Source organism: Bombyx mandarina, chromosome 16 (assembly GCF_030267445.1).
Source record: "Bombyx mandarina strain Sakado chromosome 16, ASM3026744v2".
In the NCBI taxonomy this organism is placed as follows: Eukaryota; Metazoa; Arthropoda; class Insecta; order Lepidoptera; family Bombycidae; genus Bombyx; species Bombyx mandarina.
In genome coordinates, this window is record NC_143222.1 from 6203575 (window position 1) to 6226156 (window position 22582).

General features: G+C 36.6%; 1 protein-coding gene across 6 annotated transcripts in view; it reads right to left on the minus strand.

Annotated features, from left to right (window-relative positions):
- The window catches only part of LOC114246823 (small G protein signaling modulator 2), a 59449-nt gene continuing 36867 nt past the window's right edge, over positions 1-22582 (minus strand). For 3 of the 6 annotated variants that reach the window (XM_089733513.1, XM_089733516.1, XM_089733517.1), the window contains exons 5-23: positions 21536-21755; positions 20938-21055; positions 20659-20762; positions 18867-18991; positions 17899-18015; positions 13469-13605; positions 12480-12577; positions 10991-11129; positions 10362-10543; positions 7988-8132; positions 7297-7456; positions 6110-6308; positions 5339-5858; positions 5034-5191; positions 4526-4650; positions 3778-3957; positions 3208-3334; positions 2381-2531; positions 2-276 (exon numbers count right to left, since the gene is read on the minus strand). In XM_089733513.1, the coding sequence (XP_089589639.1) occupies positions 188-276; positions 2381-2531; positions 3208-3334; positions 3778-3957; positions 4526-4650; positions 5034-5191; positions 5339-5858; positions 6110-6308; positions 7297-7456; positions 7988-8132; positions 10362-10543; positions 10991-11129; positions 12480-12577; positions 13469-13605; positions 17899-18015; positions 18867-18991; positions 20659-20762; positions 20938-21055; positions 21536-21755 (3094 nt within the window). In that variant the 3' untranslated portion in view covers positions 2-187. Of the gene's footprint in view, positions 277-2380; positions 2532-3207; positions 3335-3777; positions 3958-4525; positions 4651-5033; positions 5192-5338; positions 5859-6109; positions 6309-7296; positions 7457-7987; positions 8133-10361; positions 10544-10990; positions 11130-12479; positions 12578-13468; positions 13606-17898; positions 18016-18866; positions 18992-20658; positions 20763-20937; positions 21056-21535; positions 21756-22582 lie in introns of all 6 variants that reach the window. The other 3 variants (XM_089733514.1, XM_089733518.1, XM_089733519.1) reach the window with 3 other exon arrangements.

The following is a 22582-nucleotide window of genomic DNA, read 5'->3' on the forward strand; positions in this document are numbered from 1 at the left end:
AAAAAAAAAAAAAAAAAAAAATATTTTTCATATTTAAATATTCCAGAACAATTTCGAAAATGAGAAACGATTTTGTTTCGCGGTTACAAACAGCGACATACATTTCACGTTTGACCTTCATTATCATGTAGCGTAACGAATCGATCATTGTCTATTTAGAGACTTTCAAATTATACGACAACGAACTCTATTTGTTCTCGATTAGAGTCTGAACTTGCATGACTAGGTCTCTGGCTAGAGATAGAACAGCGGAAGCGTCGTGACGTTCGGCCATCTCTGTGAACAAACGATTTAAATAGATTTAATATTAATAGAAGTGCGTTATTGCAATTTATAGTCCATCTCATGAGGATATAAACATGATCAACATTATTCTTTTTAAACACGAAACTTTCAAGAAGTACTAAAGAAATAAATGTAATTAAATAGTGATTAGAATCATTTAATAAGTTAGATAAATAAATACTGTACAAACGGAGACCTTAGAACTCATAAGGTAGGTGGCGGCATTTACATTGTGGATATCTATGGGCTCCGATAATCATTTAACACCAGGTAGGCTGTGAGCTCGCCCAACCATATAAGCAACAAATTTTTTTTTGATCAACAAAGCAATAATTTGTTATATTATTATGGAACGTATTGCATGTGCCGTGGCAACTTAACCCATAGACACAGCCCACTGAGTTTCTCGCCAAATCTTCTCAGTGGGTCGCGTTTCCGATCCGGTGGTAGATTCTGCGAAGCACTGCTCTTGCTAGGGTCAGTGTTAGCCCCCCCTCGACCGGGTATCCGTAAACGGATTCCCCAGCGTTAAAAAAAAAAAAAAAAAGGGTCAGTGTTAGCATCACTCCGGTTTGAGCCCCGTGAGCTCACCTACTAGTTGAGGTTACGCTGAAATAGCCTCTCAAGGCTATCTATCAGCTAAGGTAGGAAAAAAAAATGGCAACTTCACACTTCACATTCCGTACTTATCAATGAAAATAAAATACATTCCCAGTTTCATACGTGCGTGCGAACTACAAGCGTGTCATCGCGTAAAACAAATACTATTATGGAGATTGCTTGTAGTAAAGCACGTAATAAACGACTATATAAAAATGTGGTTATTCAAATATGAACCATTACGCTTATTCACTGATTTGTAAGATCTTGGCTACGTTCTACACACGGTTACATATACTGGTCTAAGACTGCAAATGTCTCTATAACACCTTCTGCGCCTTCGAAGGCAGGCAAGCATATGACCCACCACTGACTGGTGATGATATGATGGTGAATGGACATCAGCACAGCAAAAGACCGTCACTTATCAATGAGGGCTTTTTCAAATCTCATTTAAAGAAGGATCTCATTTCAGAACACCGTACGATAATTGCAAAAATAATCACTACGAACGCACTACGACTGGACGCAGACGTATCATGCAGTAATGAAGAAGATTTATCCGGAAGTGGGCGATGCGATGGTTAATAAAATATAAGCATGCTTATATCTCAAGGTGGGTGGCGCATTTACGTTGTGGATGTCTATGGGCTCCAGTAACCACTTAACACCAGGTGGGCTGTGAGCTCGTCCACCCATCTAAGCAATAAAAAAAAAATAAGTTCTAAGTTCTCAGTATAGTTACAACGGCTGCTCCACCCTTCAAACAACCGCATTACTGCTTCACGGCAGAAATAAGCGGGGCGATGGTACCTACCCGTGCGGACTCACCAGAGGTCCTACCACCAGTAAGCCAAAGAATTGGATTCGGCCAAAGCCCTGAATCGCACCATCAATATTACCAATGTTTCCGAATTTCTAAACAATTCCGTTCGACCAATGCGACAGCTATTGAAAAAAAGGTGTGTGTGTGTGTGTGTGCAAGTCACACACGGTAGAAGTGAAACTTATAAAATATAAAAATAATCGCAAGGGTCAACCACTCCGCAGTGCAATGGAGCAGCCTCACCCTAGGGGAACCGCGTGCATGATTACGGTATCCCTACGCCAGGTAAGTGTGATTTAGCAAGAGATATACGAGAACGTCTATCAACTGTTTAACTATTCAGGAATTGTTGAATTTACGTGCAGCGGCATCTGTTGATAACAAACTAAATAGAAATAAAAGTATCTGAGGGCGCTCCGAGAGCCACGACAGCGTGTACGGACGTCAAAAACACACTGAACTAGTCAGGGACGCGAGACCGTGTGGAGCGCTTCGTGATTTGTCGGCGCCGCTCGGAGCCGCTTCGGCAAGCCAATCGCGGCACACTTACTTTTTCGTTTCGTTTCATTTCGTTTCATCGAGTTTGAAATCACACCACAACGATTCTAAAGAAGTTTCACTTCAAAACCTCTACCCGCTTTGCTAGAACGCATTTCATTGTCAGCTCACCATTGAAGAATTTGATGATATCCGTAAAATCCATTGTGTTCGCGAGTATCACATCGCGATACGTCTCGAGCAGCGCGAGCGCTATAAACAGCACCATGTGCTCGGAGGCGACGTGACGAGCGGCCCATATCATTTCCCACGCCGCAAACACCTAATCGACGAAAACATTAAACAAATTAGTGATGAAGAATAAAAGCGCACACATATTTACAGCAGCAATGTGTTAAGACGTTCTTTCTTCAAATTAACGACAGAAAGCGGCTAGGCCGTGATCTTGACATCACCGAGCTTGAATAGAATAGGTCCCCAGAACATATTTTTGATGTATGGCAATGACATGTTGATGCATAGATGCCATATCAGCAAAAATTTCAAATCGATGTCCAGTCAAAGGTGAAATAAGCGGTAACGTTTACATTACAACGATGATGCATGATTGCAAGAACTGGTTCATATAAGGTCATATAGGTGTAGAACAGTTCTCAATTACGCCAAAAAAAAACGTTTATTCAATATTACATCACACAGAAGCACTTTGTTTAATTTACGAATAATGCTCCTGTCTTCAATTCAGGCGCTATTTAATACGTTGTCATTAGTCTTATTTAGTATTCCATACAAAGGTATCCTACTACGAAATTGAAAAATAAAATTATAATAACCTCAAATTTAATGAATTTAAACAGCAATTTATTTATATCGATCGTTTTTCACTGCACATCAGAATGGTGTTATTTGTTAGTTATTATTTGAAATGAATAATAAATAAATGTGTGCACGCGCCTTCACGCTAAGAAACTTATATTAACATATAATTATACGCTTACGTCTTGATATAGCATTTCCCTTTTGAAGTCTAAAAGGAACCAGCGATAGCAGAAGTAGAAGTGTGTGTAATCCCCGTGAGCGTGCATCAGTTCGTAGAGCTCGCAGTCCAAGATTTGGATTAACGACCTGAATAATACACAAACAATATAGGTCCTTAGATGTCGTGGTCTAAGAGATAAGATGCTCAGTGTATCAAGCGATACGACTATCTCTCTGTTCAAATCCCGCGGGTAGGTTCAATTTTTTTAAAAGTAAATACGCCATTTATGCATTTTTATGATGCTTACGTATATAGTAGTGTAACGAAAACCGGAATTAGAATTACACTGGATTTTTTTTTCTGTTGTGATACGGCGTCGTATGGACCTAGATCGGGTATCATAACCCTGCTCATATCTTCGCGTATCAGTAAAACGTTGAAGAACGATTTGAAGAGTGGATAAAGGAAATTTCCAAAAAAAATACTTTAACGATTAAGCAATTCCTCTTTCAAAACGAAAACCGTAACTTAACAAATATTTTACAGCATTCATACCAAATTAATGTCCGCCATACCGTTTGAGTCTTACCTCATGTCAGCAAAATGAGCGTCCATGGCTTGCCCTGAAGGGAAATTATCTCTGGCTCGGTCCATGAGCCTTGTGAACAGTGCGTGAGCTGAAGCTTCCTCCTTCATCATCACCAACAGCGGTGCAGCGAGGTCACACATTCCCTGCATATAACCAGTTTCGAGGTGTTCCCAAACGTATCTGAAGTACAATTATTTCAGTGTAAAATTTCCGACAGTAAATTTATTAGAAGCTATACACCACGAAATTTCAGATAATAATTTTTAGAAGCCGTTGTAACTATAGAGAGAGAGAGAGAGAGAGAGAGAGAGAGAGAGAGAATACACTTTATTGCACACCAAAACACAATTTACATTCAAGAAACAATCACGATACATTTGTACAAAAGGCGGTCTTATCGCTAAAAGCGATATCTTCCAGACAACCATTTAATTTACAGAAATTCTGGAAAATATAAAAATATACCAGGTATGTTGCGGTGTACTATAGATAATACACCGCACTATAACTATAACTAACTTTAACTATACCGAGACCTTAGAACTTATATCTCAAGGTGGGTGGCGGTACATTTTACCACGGTAAAACCTACTACACCAGTTTGAGCGATTACTCTGTACACCAAAAGGACTTTAGGAAGAGTTTAAAGCATTTTGTTACTAAACCAGAGCTCTACCGTCGGTAAGTATGCAAATTAATCTTATAAAGAAACGTTTTTGGCATAATACGGTTAGTATTTTTTACTCACGTGCACATAATATTTCTTAGTTTATCAAGATTTTCATCAGTAAAGAACGGATAATTCCTGTCACATCTTTGAACGTCTTTCTCGATCCGATGGAGATTCAGAGCGAAGCTTTCAACCAACTCGTTCTAAAAATTATAACATAAATCAATGATCATATTATAAACTAACTTGAGCGAAAATTAATGATTTCCATATTTACTATAATCTATCTAACTAAATAAAATTAATGTTTTTGTGTGTGTCTCCAATGCGTTCCTAAGCCGTATGATTGTGATGAAACTTGATATATTTATTGTTGGTACTTCAGAGAAGATTTCTGATTTAGTATTATTAACGCACGATAGGTGATGCAGTTTCAAAATCTATGTTTTTCATATAATCAGCTATGGTGATAGCAAAGCGTGACCGGTTTTATTAGCTTACAATTAGAATTCAGATTCAAAACTATGTGACAATGAAAAATCATAAAAACCACGCAACGAATAAATAAAACAAAATGTAAACTTACAGAATAAACTCCACCATTAGAACTTGCAGGTGAAACGCAATTGGATCTAGTCTCTGGACGTTGATCACTCGTTGGTTCCAGAGTGTCAAATGATGCACCAGCAGATTGAGATTCTTCTCGTACCACTCCTAATGGACTACGGGACGGGCTCACATTAGCTAAAAAGTAGAATTTCAAAAATAATACGTATAAATTTGATGTACCTCAATATCAGTATCCATTATATGATTTTTGAGGTCTAAACAAAACTAGATGGATTACGCAGTACGCTGAAATGTTGTATGAAATTCTAAAGTAACACATACCAGTTGTTCCACCGGAAGCCGGTGATCCCGACGGTACTAGATCAACAGACGGATTAGTAACTATGACGCTAGTATGCTGCTGTGGACTCGGACCGTTTTCCTCTACAGAGGATCTTTGGTCAACGCCGTTAAGGTTCACATTCGCACTATCAACGCTACAAAGTAATCCTCTTCCATCGCTTTTCTGAACGATACCTTCTGCCAGTCTTTTTATTTCAGCTATACTTTCTCGTCTCATATCCGGGTTCTCCACAACGCTTTTTAAATGAACATCGTCATCTTCATCATCTAAGTCTTTAAGACTATCTATTTCTCTAGTATCACTCGTGTCAGTCTCTCCGTTAACTTTAACATCTTTCTCTTTCTCTTCCGAGTCTAAGTCGATATTGTCAATCTCATCTACGCTGGGTGCTCGAGACAGAACAGGTTTGTTTTCCGGTCGCCTTTGTTCGTTATCGCTAGGCTCTGGAGTTACAATTGGAGGGTTGTCTGATATAACGCTGCAATCGTCTTCGAAAACCTGTATGATTTTTTTTAACGTATAATTGCAACGGAAACATTGTGAACAAAGTTCAAATATACGAGTAAAGTATTCCAAGCCTCGACAATAATCTAACGAAAATAAGAAACACAGGATATTAATTCATAATAGTAGTTTTAACTATGATTCGCGAAAACTGAATTGGATTTTGATTTTGATTTGGATATAATTACGTCAAATTTGCTTATGATACAATTTTAGGAATAGTGCACATTCTACGCGTAAACTACCTCTCCAGAATCTCCATTACTCTCCACGGGTGGCAGTTTTCCCAAGGCTTCACTGAGCCTCGCTATTGAAGCGGCTGTGGCTTCTCTGTCCTTCTGTCGCACGATGGCTTCAACACAGAGCCACTCCGACATTGTGGTCTCGTACTGACGACGGCAAGACGCATCCTGTTCTATTCTTTGTTCTGTTGTTGAACCGAATCTAAATAAAACGCATTTTCATAATTTAGTTATAATGAGGACCTCATCTATAGAAGAGGGATAAATAAATCTATTTATTTTAACATTTTAAGAAACTATCTTACAACTTATAATCAGATTATATTTAATCCCCACCAAGACATTTCCTAATATGCATATGAGAGTTGCAGATTTACATTTATACAGATGATTTATAAAAGGTTCTTTACTTATTTAAAATAATCATTTTCGTACGACTAAAATGATTTTATGAAACATTATTTCATTTAATTATTTACAGAATGAAAACTGATGAATGAATGGAGATCACCTCGTCCCTTCATTTTTAAAGTATTGGTCCATTTTATTTCTGTCATTTTGCTCAAGTAATTTTCTTTCTAAATATTCTTAACGCTTAGTAACACTAAAGCCTAATTTATTTCTACATTTAGAATAAAATAAATTTTTCGTATTTTAGAAGTTAGAAATGACGTTATTCAATATAATTTTCAAAGAAGCTATGGTACAATAAGAAAATCTGTCCTCTCGGCTATTTTTCCGAATATTTGGGACCTCTGGGTTCAAGAAGAGACTTTCATTTTTTTTGCGTTTTGAGCCGTAAGTACCGTGTGGAGCGCATCGAAGAATGGTTTGAGTTTGATGTTTCAATCTCATTTTACCAATGCATCGCCTGCCACCGGAGTAGTCTTATCCAGTTTATCTAGAACCACTGCATTTATCTAAGGTGCGTTTTAAGAAATCTTTTTTGCCGTGGACGATCTATCTTTGAAACAACTCCCCTCCACGGAATTTCCTAAGCGCTATGGAATGTCTTTCTTCAAACTAGGTTTTCCGAGAATACTCAGGGGGAGGCGGTGGCATTACTGACTTAACCACTAACCACCAGATGGGCTCTATGATTGTCTGCTTACAAGGACATTAAATGAAGCATTACTAGAGCTATCACTACTACTAAATGCTTTACGTTATTGTAGTAAATGATTTCTTACTCATAATATCCAAGGAGATATGGCCAAACTTCCTTTCTGATGTCATGCTGAACACCACCGTAATAAACGAGTCTGTATACTTCGTTTTTGTCATTTACAGTACCACTGTCGTCGGTCATTGAACGCCATATTTCTTCTGTAAGACCAGAGTCTGCTCCTTCTATGGACGTAATACTTATAATGAAACTGAAAAACTACTGAACATGGGTACGCTTCTAAATCGTGTCAAATTTGATTAAGCAAAGATTCTCCAACCAAATGGTAGTCAATGGTAACAAATTATTTCAATAATTCAAATACATCTGCATAACATATCATAAACATCACTTGTGTTCTCTCTTGTACGGTTAGATTTACAAAAATAATCTTCTATATAAATAAAAATTAATTGCTGTTCGTTAGTCTAGACCGATTTGGCTAATTTTGGTCTTGATTATTTGTGGAAGTCCAGAGAAGGTTTAAAAGGTAGATAAATATGAAAATGCTTGGAATTAAATAAAAATAATAATTTTGTTTTCCCTTTGACATGTCCCCCGTCGGACGGATTCCTTTTGTTTTGTTTTAAGTTTATTTTATACAAAAGCTTAGGTCTTTTATTTATCTAGTTAACAATATAAATTGTATATTCAATTGATAGTCTACCAGACTTTAAATTTTAGTTTTACCTCATGCTGAACAACAAACAACGTACCTTTCGTAATTATATTGGGATGCACAAGACCGCTTAGATGGGTTCTCACAGTGGACAAATGTCGGCAATACGCGAGCCAACCGTAGAACGCCCTCGATATTATCTGTCTACGCATCGTACTGCATACCAGTTCAATTGACGCAGTCTGTGAAATTTTTATTTATTTTAAAAATTGGTCTGGAGTGGTACCAATACTTTTCACCACCATATCTTAGCTCAAAAGCGACTAACGACGATAGAGCTAACACGGGTAGATAGTACCGTATTTCCTAATTCTGACACGTAGAAATAATATTGTGTTGCAATCTGAATGCTATGACAGTGACTTACCGTTACACAACACAATTGGGGTTTTAAGGTTGGTGGTAGTATACAGTTTGCTGTTTATGTAGACTCCAAAAAATACTAAGTGGACCTTCAATCTTATTAATAGTTTTAAAAAAATAACTGCTATTGATCGGCCCAGGGACAATCAACATAAATGCCATCGTTCATTTCAAAGGCTTTTGTGAAAGACATAAGATACAGACATTTTATAGTTACAGCTATACTGAAAAATTAAAAACACAAGAAAACTAAATTATCTAATTGTGGAAAAATATGAATTGCAAATGACCACTATAGTCATGACTTCAATAAAAATAAGGTTTCCTTTTTGACATCATATACGAGTATACGAATGATATATACTTCTAATATTATTATTACCGTTTATATATATACCGTTTATAATTATAACCGCCGCTTGGATACACTAAAAATATGGTACTAAAGATAATTTGAGCTTTATAAGCCAAAATGTGTTAAGTAATTGATTTACATAGCCTTTTGCTGAAGTGAGAGCCCATTACCATAATGCTAATTAAGTAGAACTTCCAAAGTTCAATTTAAAATTTAAATTACAGCCAAATGAATTCAACTATTTAATTGTATAAGTAATTCTAATAAAAGGCCAAAATGGAGTGTAAATTGTTTCATCAATTAGTCGATCGGTTTTTTTGTTTCAGAAAAAAAGCTTGGCTTGTCATTTTTGAAACAAGAAAATGTTATGGATGGGTAAATAAACTCAAAACCCATCTGATTTAAAGAGGCATCTGAACGTTAAAATTGTAACCCATTCCCAAGACATGAGATCCGAGGTCTTCCTTTCAAACTGGAAATTATTATGGCTTCATGAAAAGTTAGAGAGCTTGGTGATATGTATTTGTACAACAATTTTACAGCACATATTTGCAACCTTCATTGTGAAAGTCACTTGTGAAAACCAGCTTAATTAGGAAGACAAAATGGGAAAGCTCGATATTTCCAACGGCAAGTAAGAAAACGGCAATACCTGGACCATAGCCGCTGAGGACTGTTTTCGAACTCCATACCGATAACCATAAATCATAAATATTTGATACCTTCTTGAATACAAGGATACTGAAATTGTTCCAGATATCGAAGACATTTAGTATAACTGGTGATTCTTAACCCGATACCACAATAAAACAAGTGGGGCGGTAACTATCATAGAACACAAGATATTTGATAGATGCCTGAATCTCGCTTTCAACATTTTCAAGATAAGCTTCCATATATATGTGTTCCAAAAAACAATATTTAGACCGTCAGTCTACCAAGCAATTTCTCCCACTCAGTGGAAGATCTTCGCCAAACTAGCAATTATCGCGCACAATCCATTCCGTTCGATTTACTTTATATAATTAATTGCGAAATATAAACTTACTAAAATTACAATTAACTTACGGATACTAAATATATATATAATTTAACATAAGTCCGACCTCAAATCTAACCTCGACTCGTGGCACAGTAGTTAGTATCACTAACAACCCAACTTAGCCATTTGTTATGCAATTGACATTTACTATTTATAATGCCTGTTAAGTTTAAAAATGCCTACTAACGATAAATGTTATCTATATATTAATACGTGAAGCAAAAACTTCGTATCCCTTTTTACGAAAATTGCACGGACGAAGGATTATGAAATTTCCCACACTTATAGAGAATATAGAGAAGAAGTGCACAATGCTAATACACTACCATGTATTTGATACACACACACACACACACACACACACACACACACACACACACATACACACACAAACACACAAAACCACACACACACACATATACCTACTCTTTGTTTGTTGTCAAACTTTTGTTATTGCTATAGTCAAATTGAGAATAGGTTATTATTGTTTATCTTTATTATTATTTATCTATAGTGTAGTCTTGGCGAAATCTCTGATTATAGAAATATAATAGTCTTTGGCAATAGAATCGTAATAGTGTAGAAACTTATAATTTTAATTAACTATAGTCGAATTACGACTACCAGGGAACCACTAGTTAATTTAAATACCTGTTCAACAGGCTGATGTGGAGCTGGTGTTATCGGAGGAAGCCCACTAAATCCAGCCGAAGGTGGACAATCGACTGACATTGTTGACGAATCAGAGGAAGTAGTAGATGTTGATGCTAGAGGCCTGCGCGGAGTGCGCGGAGGCGACTGAACTGCTCGCTCTAGAAGAGAATGACGCATTGCTGCGGCACAAAGAATTTATTTCATTGTACGTTTCAAATAAAATCGTTTAAATTGATTTAAAACTGCAATCATCTTTATTTCTGCCGCGTATCAATAATTATTGGAGGCTTCAAGTTTTGGATGGAATTTAGCCTTTATACGGGTATGATGTTTACATTATTGAATGGGTTCATGTTCATGTATTTGTAGGCAGCGGCTTGGCTCTGCCCCTGGCATTGCTGAAGTCCATGGCCGACGATAACGACTCACCATCAGGTGGGCCGTATGCCCGTCTGCCTACAAAGACGATAAAAAAAAAGAAAAAAAACTATTTAACACCAGTTCGAAAGTAATGTAGTGGCAATAATAAAGGCAAGATGAATACGTAAAAGTAGTATTAACAATGCCAAAGACTCGTGAAAAGCGATGAAAAAACTAAACTACTGTAAGCTAAGGTAAAAGGGCACCTTCTCTGTCGGCTATAGCGTTGTTGACAATACGGAAAACGTAATCGCCGGCAGCCTCGTCTTGGTCCACTTCGTCACTTTCGCCACATTCGGAGAGACTTGGCATAGGACGTCTCCGGTTTTTTCCTCTACCGAATACCTGAAGATATTCATTTGGTATTTTAAAACGGCTAAGCCTAAAGCCTTGCTTATTCTAAACATGGGAATCGAAAGGAATATAATTCTATCTTAATCTATCACTCTACACTAAGATCCTACACTAAGTTATGTAGTGATATATAGGATGATCGTGTACGCATCTACTACAAAAGTTTGTTTATTAAATTTGGACATATTATTATAAAATGAATCCTAAATAAATTTAAAGATTTTGAAATTTCAACTATTTCCAAGTAGTACTTTTAAATGTAACTTTCCGATTGCCATATTTAAGCTCTGTTGGCATAGAGAATACCAAACTTTGAAATAAGTATTAAAAAATTTAATGTCAATAATAATAATAGATTAAGGAAAGCAATTCTAGAATATATGTATAAAATATCCAGGATATTTTATATAATAACACAAAATTATTATAATACATTTGTATGTATACTATATGATTAGAACTATCAAGATGCAAAAAAAACTTGTGTAGACCAGTTCGGTTTGCGGCAATTTAATTCTCAAACCTAGTAAATGTTAAATTTGTTATCAACATTTTTGCGATGTTTTTTGTTCGTCCCGTGTCATTAAGCAGTCGGATGGAACTTTATCTAATCTCATGAAACTTTAATTTCTTGTGGAATGATCTAGACAGGCGATAGAGCTATTATAGTTAAAATAACACGTTGACTGCCTTGTAGGTCACCGGTGCCCTACAAGGCGCACTGAAGTAATTATGTCGAATTCTCTCTTCTATCTTCTTACTAAGGTGCCAGAATTTTTAGTTTGTTTTTTAATTGTTTTATTGCTTAGATGGGTGGAAGAGCTCACAGAGGAAAAGGTATTAAGTGGTTACTGGAGACCATAGACATCTATAACGTAAATTCGTATAAGCATATAAGTATAAACGTACCCACCTTGAGATATAAGTTCTAAGGTCTCAGTATAGTTACAACGGCTGCCCCACCCTTCAAACCGAAACAGTGGTACCTACCTGTGCGGACTCACAAGAGGTCCTGCCACCAGTGATTAGTAGATTCTGGGAAAGATGAATCTGAAGACACTGAGAATGAATATATTTCTAAGTGTGACCTAAAAGACTATAAGACACATTAACATACAAAAGAAGGCGAAGTTAGGTAATCCAGGCGCTTAGTAACAGAAATAGACACAATTACTTCAGTGCGCCGTGTAGGTCACCGGTGACCTACGCGGCAGTCAATGTGTTAACATACTTAAAATACGATAATTAAAACAATAATTAACAATAAATGATTTGATGATGAAACTTAACCCCTATGTTTGAATATAATGGAATCTTTCAATTCGATATTCATTTACTTACTTTTCCAGCCCCTCTCTGTGACCATAGGGGTGGATCTAGCTGACCATGAGGTAATAAACCTGTCTCTAGATTGCTCAAAAAAGACAGCAAGTGACCTCCTGAAAAACATTACAAATCAAGAGCGTCATTTTTTTAATCTATATATTAATCATATAAAAATGAATTGCTGTTCGTTAGTCTCGTTAAAATTCGAGGACGGCTGGACCGATTTGGATAATTTTGGTCTTGAATTATTTGTGGAAGTCCAGAGAAGGCTTAAAAGAAAGTTAAATATGAAAATGCTCGCAATTAAATAAAAATAACAATTTTGTTTTTCCTTTGATGTGTCCCCCGTCGGACGGTTTCCTTTTGTTTGTTTTAAGTTTATTTTATACAAAAGGTTAGGTCTTTTATTTATCGATTGAGGCACTACGAAGTCTGCCGGGTCAGCTAGTTTATAATATAAAAAGTAAAATCATCATAGTACCTATCGACTACTATACACTGCTATATGCTTATTTAAAATGATATTCTGCCAACGAGAGAGTGGTGCTTCGATGATCATAAAGTACCTTAGTTTGTTTTGTTTTCTTCTTTATTATAACACAATTCTTTTTCTTGGCGGTGTATGTACCTTTGATGTGTACTTCATAAATAATTTAAAGTATGTTTAAAGAGTCGATTCAATTCTGTTCCTTATTTTTCTTTAGTACTTTTTTTTTGATTTTACCTTAAATTATTTTTTTAGATTTTCGCATATATTGTTTTTTAGTTTCTTTAAATGCCTGTTAAAGTATTTCGTTTGTTTTCTAACTAGATTTGAAATACAAGTATATTAAAGCACACTTCTTTATGAGAATGCCGAGACAACTTTTTATTTGTATATAGAAATAACAATAGATTAATTATTTAAAACAAAATTCACTATAAGTCATTTACATTTCGTATTTCGTGATGATTTCGTATCTAAAAAATATCTTGGTTCTAAATCGAATTTGCCGCGGACTTACCTTTCGGGAAGTGTATGGGAGGTCTCTGCACTCCGTCCTGGCCGACAAGTATGAGCGCGTCGCTACCTTGAGACCGATGCACGTGCACGTATACCACCTCCCACACTTGCACTTGCAGTGACATCGCCCAGTACACACTGTATTATACACAAAACGTCATCATACATTTATACGGTAGGCAGCGACTTAGCTATGCCCCCGGCATTGCTGGCATTCATGAGCAACGGTAACCACTTAGCATCAGGTTAGTTATTGTTGTTATTATTTCCAAAAAGGAAAAAAAAGCTTCTCAAATACAAGAATATCTATTGTCTTATATAAACAAACTTTATAAGTATCGCCACTCGTAAGGCGAGCTCGGCCTCATGATAATTCTTTTTATACTATCATCTGTTTTATGTGATTTTTGATCGTTGTGTGAATACATAAAGATTATAATCGTTTAACGTACTCTCGCCTAATTTAATCGCGTACAATGAGCTTAATATAAAAGCTCATTTATATATAATAGCTATAAGAAAAATCTTGTGTTCGAGCTCACAGAATTATCTTCTCTTCGAGACATTTATGCATCTTCTAATAGTTGCATGATCTTTGAAGTCATCGTGGCCTAAAGGATAAGACGTCCGGTGCATTCGTATCGAGCGATGCAACGGAGTTCGAATCCCGCAGGCGGGTACCAATTTTTCTAATGAAATACGTACTTAACAAACGTTCACGACTGACTTCCACGGTCAAGGAATAACATCGTGTAATAAAAATCAAACCCGCAAAATTATAATTTGCGTAATTACTGGCGGTAGGATCTCTTGTGAGTCCGCGCGGGTAGGTACCACCACCCCGCCTATTTCTGCCGTGAAGCAGTAATGCGTTTTGGTTTGAAGGGTGGGGCAGCCGTTGTTAATTATGGGTGGCGCATTTACGTTGTAGATGTCTATGGGCTCCAGTAACCACTTAACACCAGGTGGGCTGTGGGCTCGTTCCCTCATCTAAGCGATAAAAAAAAGTCAAATCTAATTTAAGCCTTCTGCAGCGCCAACAGCGTTCCATACAGTAAATTTGAGTAGCGGTCGCATTCGATAGCTCCAGGGCATAGAACAGCCACTTCGGGGTTTCTTTAATTGCTCTAAACACGTAATACAGTTCAGCATCTAGCAGTTTTTGGGATGTATTCGAAAACCCTAAGCAGAAAGACGGTGGATGGTCATGTCTTAATTTTGAGGAACGTAACTGAAGAAACGTTTTTTCTTCGGTTTACGGTAGATGTGATGTGTCTTCGGTAGATGTAACTAAACCTATTTTGCGGTTTAATGTTGCGTTTTTGTAATATAATTATATTATTTCCGACTTTTCGGATACTTTACATTTTTTGTGGTCGTCCGTCTTCAGTAATCGTCAGCGGATTAATGAATGAAGTGGTGACTATAATATAAAAACTGTACCGATAGTATAAAATGCCGGATTAAACCGTAAAAGTATCTTTAATTATGTAAAAAAGTTAATTCAATTTTCAATCTTCAGACTTGTTTTAATAAAAATTCTCTTCTTTCTCAGTTTCTTATTAGTGACTTATTGTTTTCTTTTTTTTCTTCTACGCATCGCAAATGTGAATGCAAAAAATTGAGATGACAGGTTTTTTTGGTGCATCGTTAATCGTGCATCGATATGAAAAATAAAAACTCGACGACAAAGATTTAGTATAATTGAAGCATACATATGTACGTGTCAAGGAGCTGGTTTTATCATTAAATTATTCCCGAACTTTTAAACATTTTTATGCGTTCACAACTCGTTTTAAACTAGTTTCGAAAAAGTAAATATTATTTTGTCGTATTTGTTTATTTAATCTCAAGAATATTATTAATGGCTACTTAATATGCAAAAACGAATGTTTGCAGTTTTGTTTTCTTTTGTACGTTCCCTTGTCGTTAAGCCGATTTAATGTACTTCAAGTAAAGAAATTAGTATCGTATTGTGGCGGGTAGCCATCATACAACGCAAGATATTTGACAGATGCCTGAATCTCGCTTACGACATTTTCAAGATAAGCTTGCATATATACAAGTTCCGAACAACAACATTCGGACCGTCGGTCTACCGAGCAAATATCACCAGCTCGGTGGAAGATCTTTCCTTTCGTCGTTAAGCCTCTCCAAAGTATGTAGTAAGTACCGTTAAAGCATTAAGTCGTTGAGAGTGTTGAGACGCGGGAGTATTTAAATATATTTTATTGATCAAGAAAGTTACAGTGCTTCTTTATGTAGATCAAAAAAAAAAAAATCGATCAACATTAATTTAACATTCTCATTTACATATTTTTATTTCCCTTGTAGGTAGACGAGGATACGGCCCATTTGATGGTAAGTGGTTATCGTCACCCATGGTCATCAGCAAAGCCAGAGGCAGAGCCAAGCCACTGTCCATTGTTAAGCCTACTCTCCACAAGCCTCGTTTGAAGAAGGACATGTCATAGCGCTCGGAAAGCCCCGTGGAGGGGAGCTCATTCCCAAGCCGGATGGTACGTTGCAAAAAACACCTCTGGACACGCACTATGGAAATTTATATTTATATTTCATTTCATCCCATTCATTTATATCCCACTAGCTGACCCGACAGACTTCGTAGTGCCTCAATCGATAAATAAAAGAGACATCAAGGGGACACATCAAAGGAAAAACAAAATTGTTTTTATATAATTCCGAGCTTTTTTATATTTAAATATTATATTATATACCTTTTAAACCTTCCCTGGACTTCCACGAATAATTCAAAACCAAAATTAGCCAAATCGGTCCAGCCGTTCTCGAGTTTTAGCGAGACTAACGAACAGCAATTCATTTTTATATATAGAGATTTATATTTATTAATTTGTAACTTAATCACTCAGGATATTTGGTGGACGTAGCGGTGCCTACAAAAGTAATATTATGAGCTATCGCAGCACATTTACCTCGAGCGAATCGTCAAAAACGAAATTTGACTGGACCACGCAGGTGAGGGCTTCATAATTTATAGCTTTGAGACGAAATTCATTTCAAGACATGTTTCGAATTTGATTATATTTTTTTTTTTTTTTTTGCTTAGATGTGTGGACGAGCTCACAGCCCACCTGGTGTTAAGTGGTTACTGGAGCCCATAGACATCTACAACGTAAATGCGCCACACACCTTGAGATATAGTTCTAAGGTCTCAGTATAGTCACAACGGCTGCCCCACCCTTCAAACCGAAACGCATTACTGCTTCACGGCAGAAATAGGCGGGGCGGTGGTACCTACCCGTGCGGACTCACAAGAGGTCCTACCACCAGTAATTAGAAACATTCGACCAAATATTTTTTAAATGTAACATAAAAATTTGTTGTTATGATTTGAAAATAATCTTCTTAGTAATTTATATTGCAATATTATATGGCCAGATACGTTAATTGTGATTCGAAATTTTAATATGATAATTTAAAATATATATAAAATTAATATTTATCTCATCGACGTTAATTTATGATAAAATCATTCGACATTCAAATTAATATGTAAGATATTAGGAACAAATATGTGAATTTATTGTCTGTACATTTCGGGTTTGTCTTCAGATAAAATGTAAATAGCATAACATTTGCAACATGCGACGATTGGCAACCTGTTTGCCATAAATTGACATAGTTAATGACATATGCGACTGTTGCGTTTTAACTGCCTGCTCGCCTACCAATACCAGCAAAAACTTAGCCACTTACGTAAGAATTGTTACAATAAAAAAACATAATAATAAAAGAATCGAATAACAGTGAAAGGCGAAAGATTTGTACGTTTTGAAGGGAAACCAGAGATAAAAAAAAGCAGAGGACATCAGCCGACGCCGGGGCGTACCCGTTCGAATCCCAGGCGGGTGGTACCAATTTTTCTAATGAAATATGTACTCAACAAATGTTCACGATTGACTTCCACGGTGAAGGAATAACATCGTGTAATAAAAAACAAACCTACAAAATTATAATTTGCATAATTACTGGTGGTAGGACCTCTTGTGAGTCGGCGCGGGTAGGTACTACCGCCTTACCTATTTCTGCCGTGAAGCAGTAATGTGTTTCGGTCTGAAGGGTGGAGTAGCCGTTGTAACTATACTGAGATCTTAGAACTTATATCTCAAGGTGGGTGGCGCATTTACGTTGTAGATGTCTATGGGCTCCAGAAACCACTTAACACCAGGTGGGCTGTGAGCACGTGCACCCCTTTAAGCAATAAAAAAAAATTGCTGTCTAACACGCTGCGAACAGCCCCCTCCCCCCTTAATGTCCTCCCAGCAGCATACCCCCTCTGCTCTGCGTGGCAGGGAGCTTCTGCCCGGGTAGTGGGGTTCGCTCTGAGGCCCGTTCCGTGCCCACGTTTGATTGATTTTGAATAGCAGTGGGCATGTTCCAGAAGCTACGTACCAGTCGACGCATAGGGGACCGGCACAGCGACTCCTGTACACGGTACACGGCTTCGTGCTGCACAAAACACATGTGTGTTGACAGGCGGACGCATGCACAAGATGACACCGAAGCAAGCTACACAAACTACACAATTAACGTAAAAAGCACTACATTAAATACACAACTCACAATAAACATAACAAAAACACAAATAAAGTAACAATTAAAAAGTAGCACAAAAACTCACATAAAAAAAACTCCCTTTTTGTAAGGAAATTTTAACGTAACTCCAACAATACATAATCGAATGGCAGAAAAAAAAACCTCACGTAACGAAGGGTTCGTGAGCCGGGTGCTACTTGGGAACAACTAACAAGTAGATAACAACAAACAAAGTTAAGAAGCGACTTACTGGAAGAGTAATTACTTAAAGTTTCTTCTACTCCAGCAGGATATGAAAATAAGTTGTATTTTGTTTAACGAAAATTATTTCATTGCCAGCTCACAGGCTTCTTTCTACGGATGGACATAGGCCCCTCCACGAAGCTCATCATAATGACCAGTTCTGCGTTACACGGCTCCAATGGATTCCGGCCACCTTCAGGAGGTCGTCGGTTCACTGGGAGGCTTACATAACTACGTAAGACTTCCAGTGCGCTACGACTACCACACGAAAACTCTGTGGTCCTAACGGCTCAGCCAATTCAACCTCCTGCGAACCTCCTCATTCCTGATTCGATTTCGCAGGGACACCCAAAACATAGCTCTCTCCATGATTCTTTAGGTAACATTGAGCCTTCCGATAAGGAAAATCATTAGCCGATGTATAATTATTATCCTACAAGTAGCAGAAACTTAAAGTTTTAAAATAATTCTAGATACAGAAGACGACAATATCAAAGGAACGTGCTCAGAAAAAAAAATGTGCAAAATAAATTTCAAAAAAATATTTGTAAGTACCTACCTACCTTCATTGAGATACAAACCTTTTGTCAACACTCTCGCTCTCGGCGTAACCATTCATGAGCTGATTTGGTGTCCATTTAATCACCAATCCAACCGCCGTCTGATGAAGGCTCAAATACCCTGCCATGGGTTCCTCTGCGTCTTTCTATATACAATATTAATAACTAAGTAACGAAAATATGAAATGCTTACTTAACACTCAATGAATTCAACTTATATTTTGAATCCATGCACGTCAAAGTTACACTTTTATAATAGTGATATTAATACGTGAAGCAAAAACTATGTATAATAGCCGGCAAACTTCTTGAGCATTTGTCGACGTAGTGGGGGTAAGTTCGCGCATGGTACACTCACGTGCAAAAACATTATTTACTCTGCGTCATAATGCTATTAAATTATGAAAATCGACATATTATGTATTTATTTATATATTTATTAGAACATCAACAAAAAATATAGGTTAATAATTGTAATAATTTAATCTTGGGGTAAAATAGATATTCCTTCTATTAAGTCAAAACTAGAGCTGTTGCCAGGTCTTGGTTCAGTTGAAGCGAAGCTGGTATTTGTAATTTTTTTTTCGTTATCCTAATCTTGACCATCATCATCATCACTGTTTTCATCACCCGAGTCGCTATCATCGTGATGAGTCGACATAGGGCTCATTGGTGTAGTTTACAACTCGGTCGGTTTGGTCTTCTTTTTTGTCTATAATTAATGATTTTTTGGAGATATTCGATTCGTAGTAATCGAATGTTACTTTTTTCAATTACCAGCTTCCGATTACTTTCTGTTTTTTTTTTCCATCTGAAGCCTAGCTCTTTCATAATTCGTCGTAAGCTTCATTCCGAGCCACTCACTACTCACTGATATTTTTCTTGCTTCCGAAGTCTGTTTTACTTTTTCCATATCATTCTTCCCCTGTTTTATAATGAAGCAATATACGTCGTACACAATTTTTCTACCCTTTCTTTTGAATACTACACCAGTTTGTCGCGGCATAGTGTATTTTTTATAAAAAATCAACAAACACTCAACATATAGCAATGGCAACAAAGTCAACAAGCAATTATAACAAATAACTGAACGATGAATAACGATAGACTTTTCACTGTACGCAAGCGTACTTTTGGGAGCAAGCGGAACGAGGGCGCGGTGCGGGACGCAAGGTTCGATTGATCTACCAATAACGCGCTCGATACGATTTCCCCTGCCGTCGCGCCTCACCCTCACCACCAAAGTGATCTAAAATTCGGTTCTGCGCAGTCAAGGTCATTTGCTCAAGAAGTTTGCCGGTTACTATACCTCTTTTTAAGAAAGTTGTGTGGTCGGAGGAGTATGAAATTTCTCACACTTATAGAAAATATAGAGAAGAAGTGCAGAACTTGAATAGTTTTTAAAATTATGCATAAATATGCACTAAAAATCAATAAAAAAAAACGTTACACACACTACCGTGTACTTGACACACACACGTATGCATACTATTTTTTTATTGTCAAACTTTTCTTATTGCTTATAGTCTGTGGTCAAATTGAGAATAGAATAATATTGTTTGTCTTAAATAATATTTGTCTAAAGTGTAGGCTTGGCAAAATCTGTAATTATCGAAATATAATAATAGTCTTTGACAATAGAATCATAATACTGTACAAACTTATGATTTCAATTAATTATAGTCAAATTTCGACTACCAGGGGACCACTAGTAATAGTGAAATTGTCAAATCTAAATGCAATTTTCCATTTCAGATATAAATACGTGTAGACACAACTGAAAATTATTCAGTCAAAATGTATAACAACTTACAGGCTGTACACGAACATTGTTCTTTCCGTATAGGAGCGTAGCCGTTGAATTCTGATGCAAACTTTCTACGTAATCTTTGGCACTTGTCGTTCCCTTGCCCGTAACTGTGATAAAATAAATTAAAATTAATCTTAAACCTTATCAGGCTACCAGAATTTTCTTTGGGAAACATCCAATTAAAATTGAACGCAATAATTGCCGAATTAAAGTAAAATGTTCATTACAACAAAAAGTCGGCTGTTAAACAAACCCTCAATTATTTTATTTTATACTAATTACCTGTGTTGACTGATGAACTATCGTCAGACGAGGCATTTAGACTCCTTTTAAAGTTCAAAATCGGTCTTCGAACTGAAGGCGGTGTCGTTGTACCCGCTGACATACGATGTCTTTGAACCTGAAAATGAATAAGAAAATTAATATTTCATAAGTCCTGTTTTTATTCGTGTACCAACCCTCAAATACGGCTAGGATTTATTGGATTTATTTAGAGCTTTATCTGTCCTTTTGATATGTTCTATATTGATTACAAAACACTATTATTACTTTAATATGTATACTGACTATACTATTATAAATATAGTTATTTATATATAAATTCGAATCCTCAAGTTATTCGGGCACATTGCTCGTAATGAGGACTCTATTGAGCGGTTGGTGGTGCAAGGGAAAATCGAGGGCAAAAGATCTCGCGGACGATCTCCAGCACGATGGACCGACCTCATAAAATCTGTGACTCACTCCAACATAAATGATTGCTCTCACTCTGCGAAACATCGCATGGCATCGCATCGGTATCGCAGGATTTCAACTGATGCATGACCACGACCGCTCTGTCAAGATTGTACGACTTAGAACCAGAAAAAGGTATACTCACCAATTCATCAGCTGGTGGATCGGTCCAGAATGTAACTGGTGGTTTAGCCTTTGAATATTCTAGCGCGCATGGCCCTACTAGCAGTGAACTAAGAATACTGCCGTAGTCAGGGTCGGCCACTAGAGCATCACGTTCATAATAACGAGTAGCATTCGTCACTAAATGCTCAATGATTTTTGCCAGCTGCTTCTCGAATAGAGCTATACGAATCCAGAGATATCTGAGAACAATAATTGAACTTTAGTTAATATAAGTACAAATTATTATTAACATTATAATTATTAATATTTTTACGATATTATCTCGCGTTTTTTACTCTCATTGTGTTATTTTTTATTGTCATTGTTTCATATAATACTAAATGATATTCGTAATCGTTTAGATTAAAATAGTTTATAGTTTATAATCTTTCAGAAGTTTTAATTAACATCCAATTTGTTTGATAAACTCATTAATTGTTCAACGAAAAATTCACGGGCAACAAAAGAAAACATTTCGTCTATCCATTATACAATTGAGAAAAAGTAAACTTAATAAGAGACAATTATTTTACTTTTGAGCTGTCGAGAGAAAATGCGTAACTCCATTCTGTTCTCGATTTTGTTAAATTAGTTTAACGGGGCCTTAATTGAAAGAAAGGTCACTAACTTTTTGAGGGACATGACACGAAAGTTCAATTACGAATTTTATTAAAGTTTCTCTAAAATTAATTCTTCGAAAATAAAGTAACGTTTTCAAATTCAAACATTTTAAAATTCAAATTTAAATTGAATAAGCTTACTCAGTTCATTCAAAGAATATTTAATATGCAACGCAGGAGAACCTTGGTAATTGACAGTAATATTCCTACCTCATTTCCCTATCTTATCATTTTTTTTCTGATACGCAACAATAAGGCTTTCCAGCTTGAGACAGCCACTGTACAAGAAAATTGCGACTTGGACCAGCAACCACGCTGTGATAGCGATGGGCTCTGATAAGAACTTAATTCCAGATAGGCCCTTAGTTCTTTCATCCTTATACGTAGTAAATTAGAAGGAAAACTAC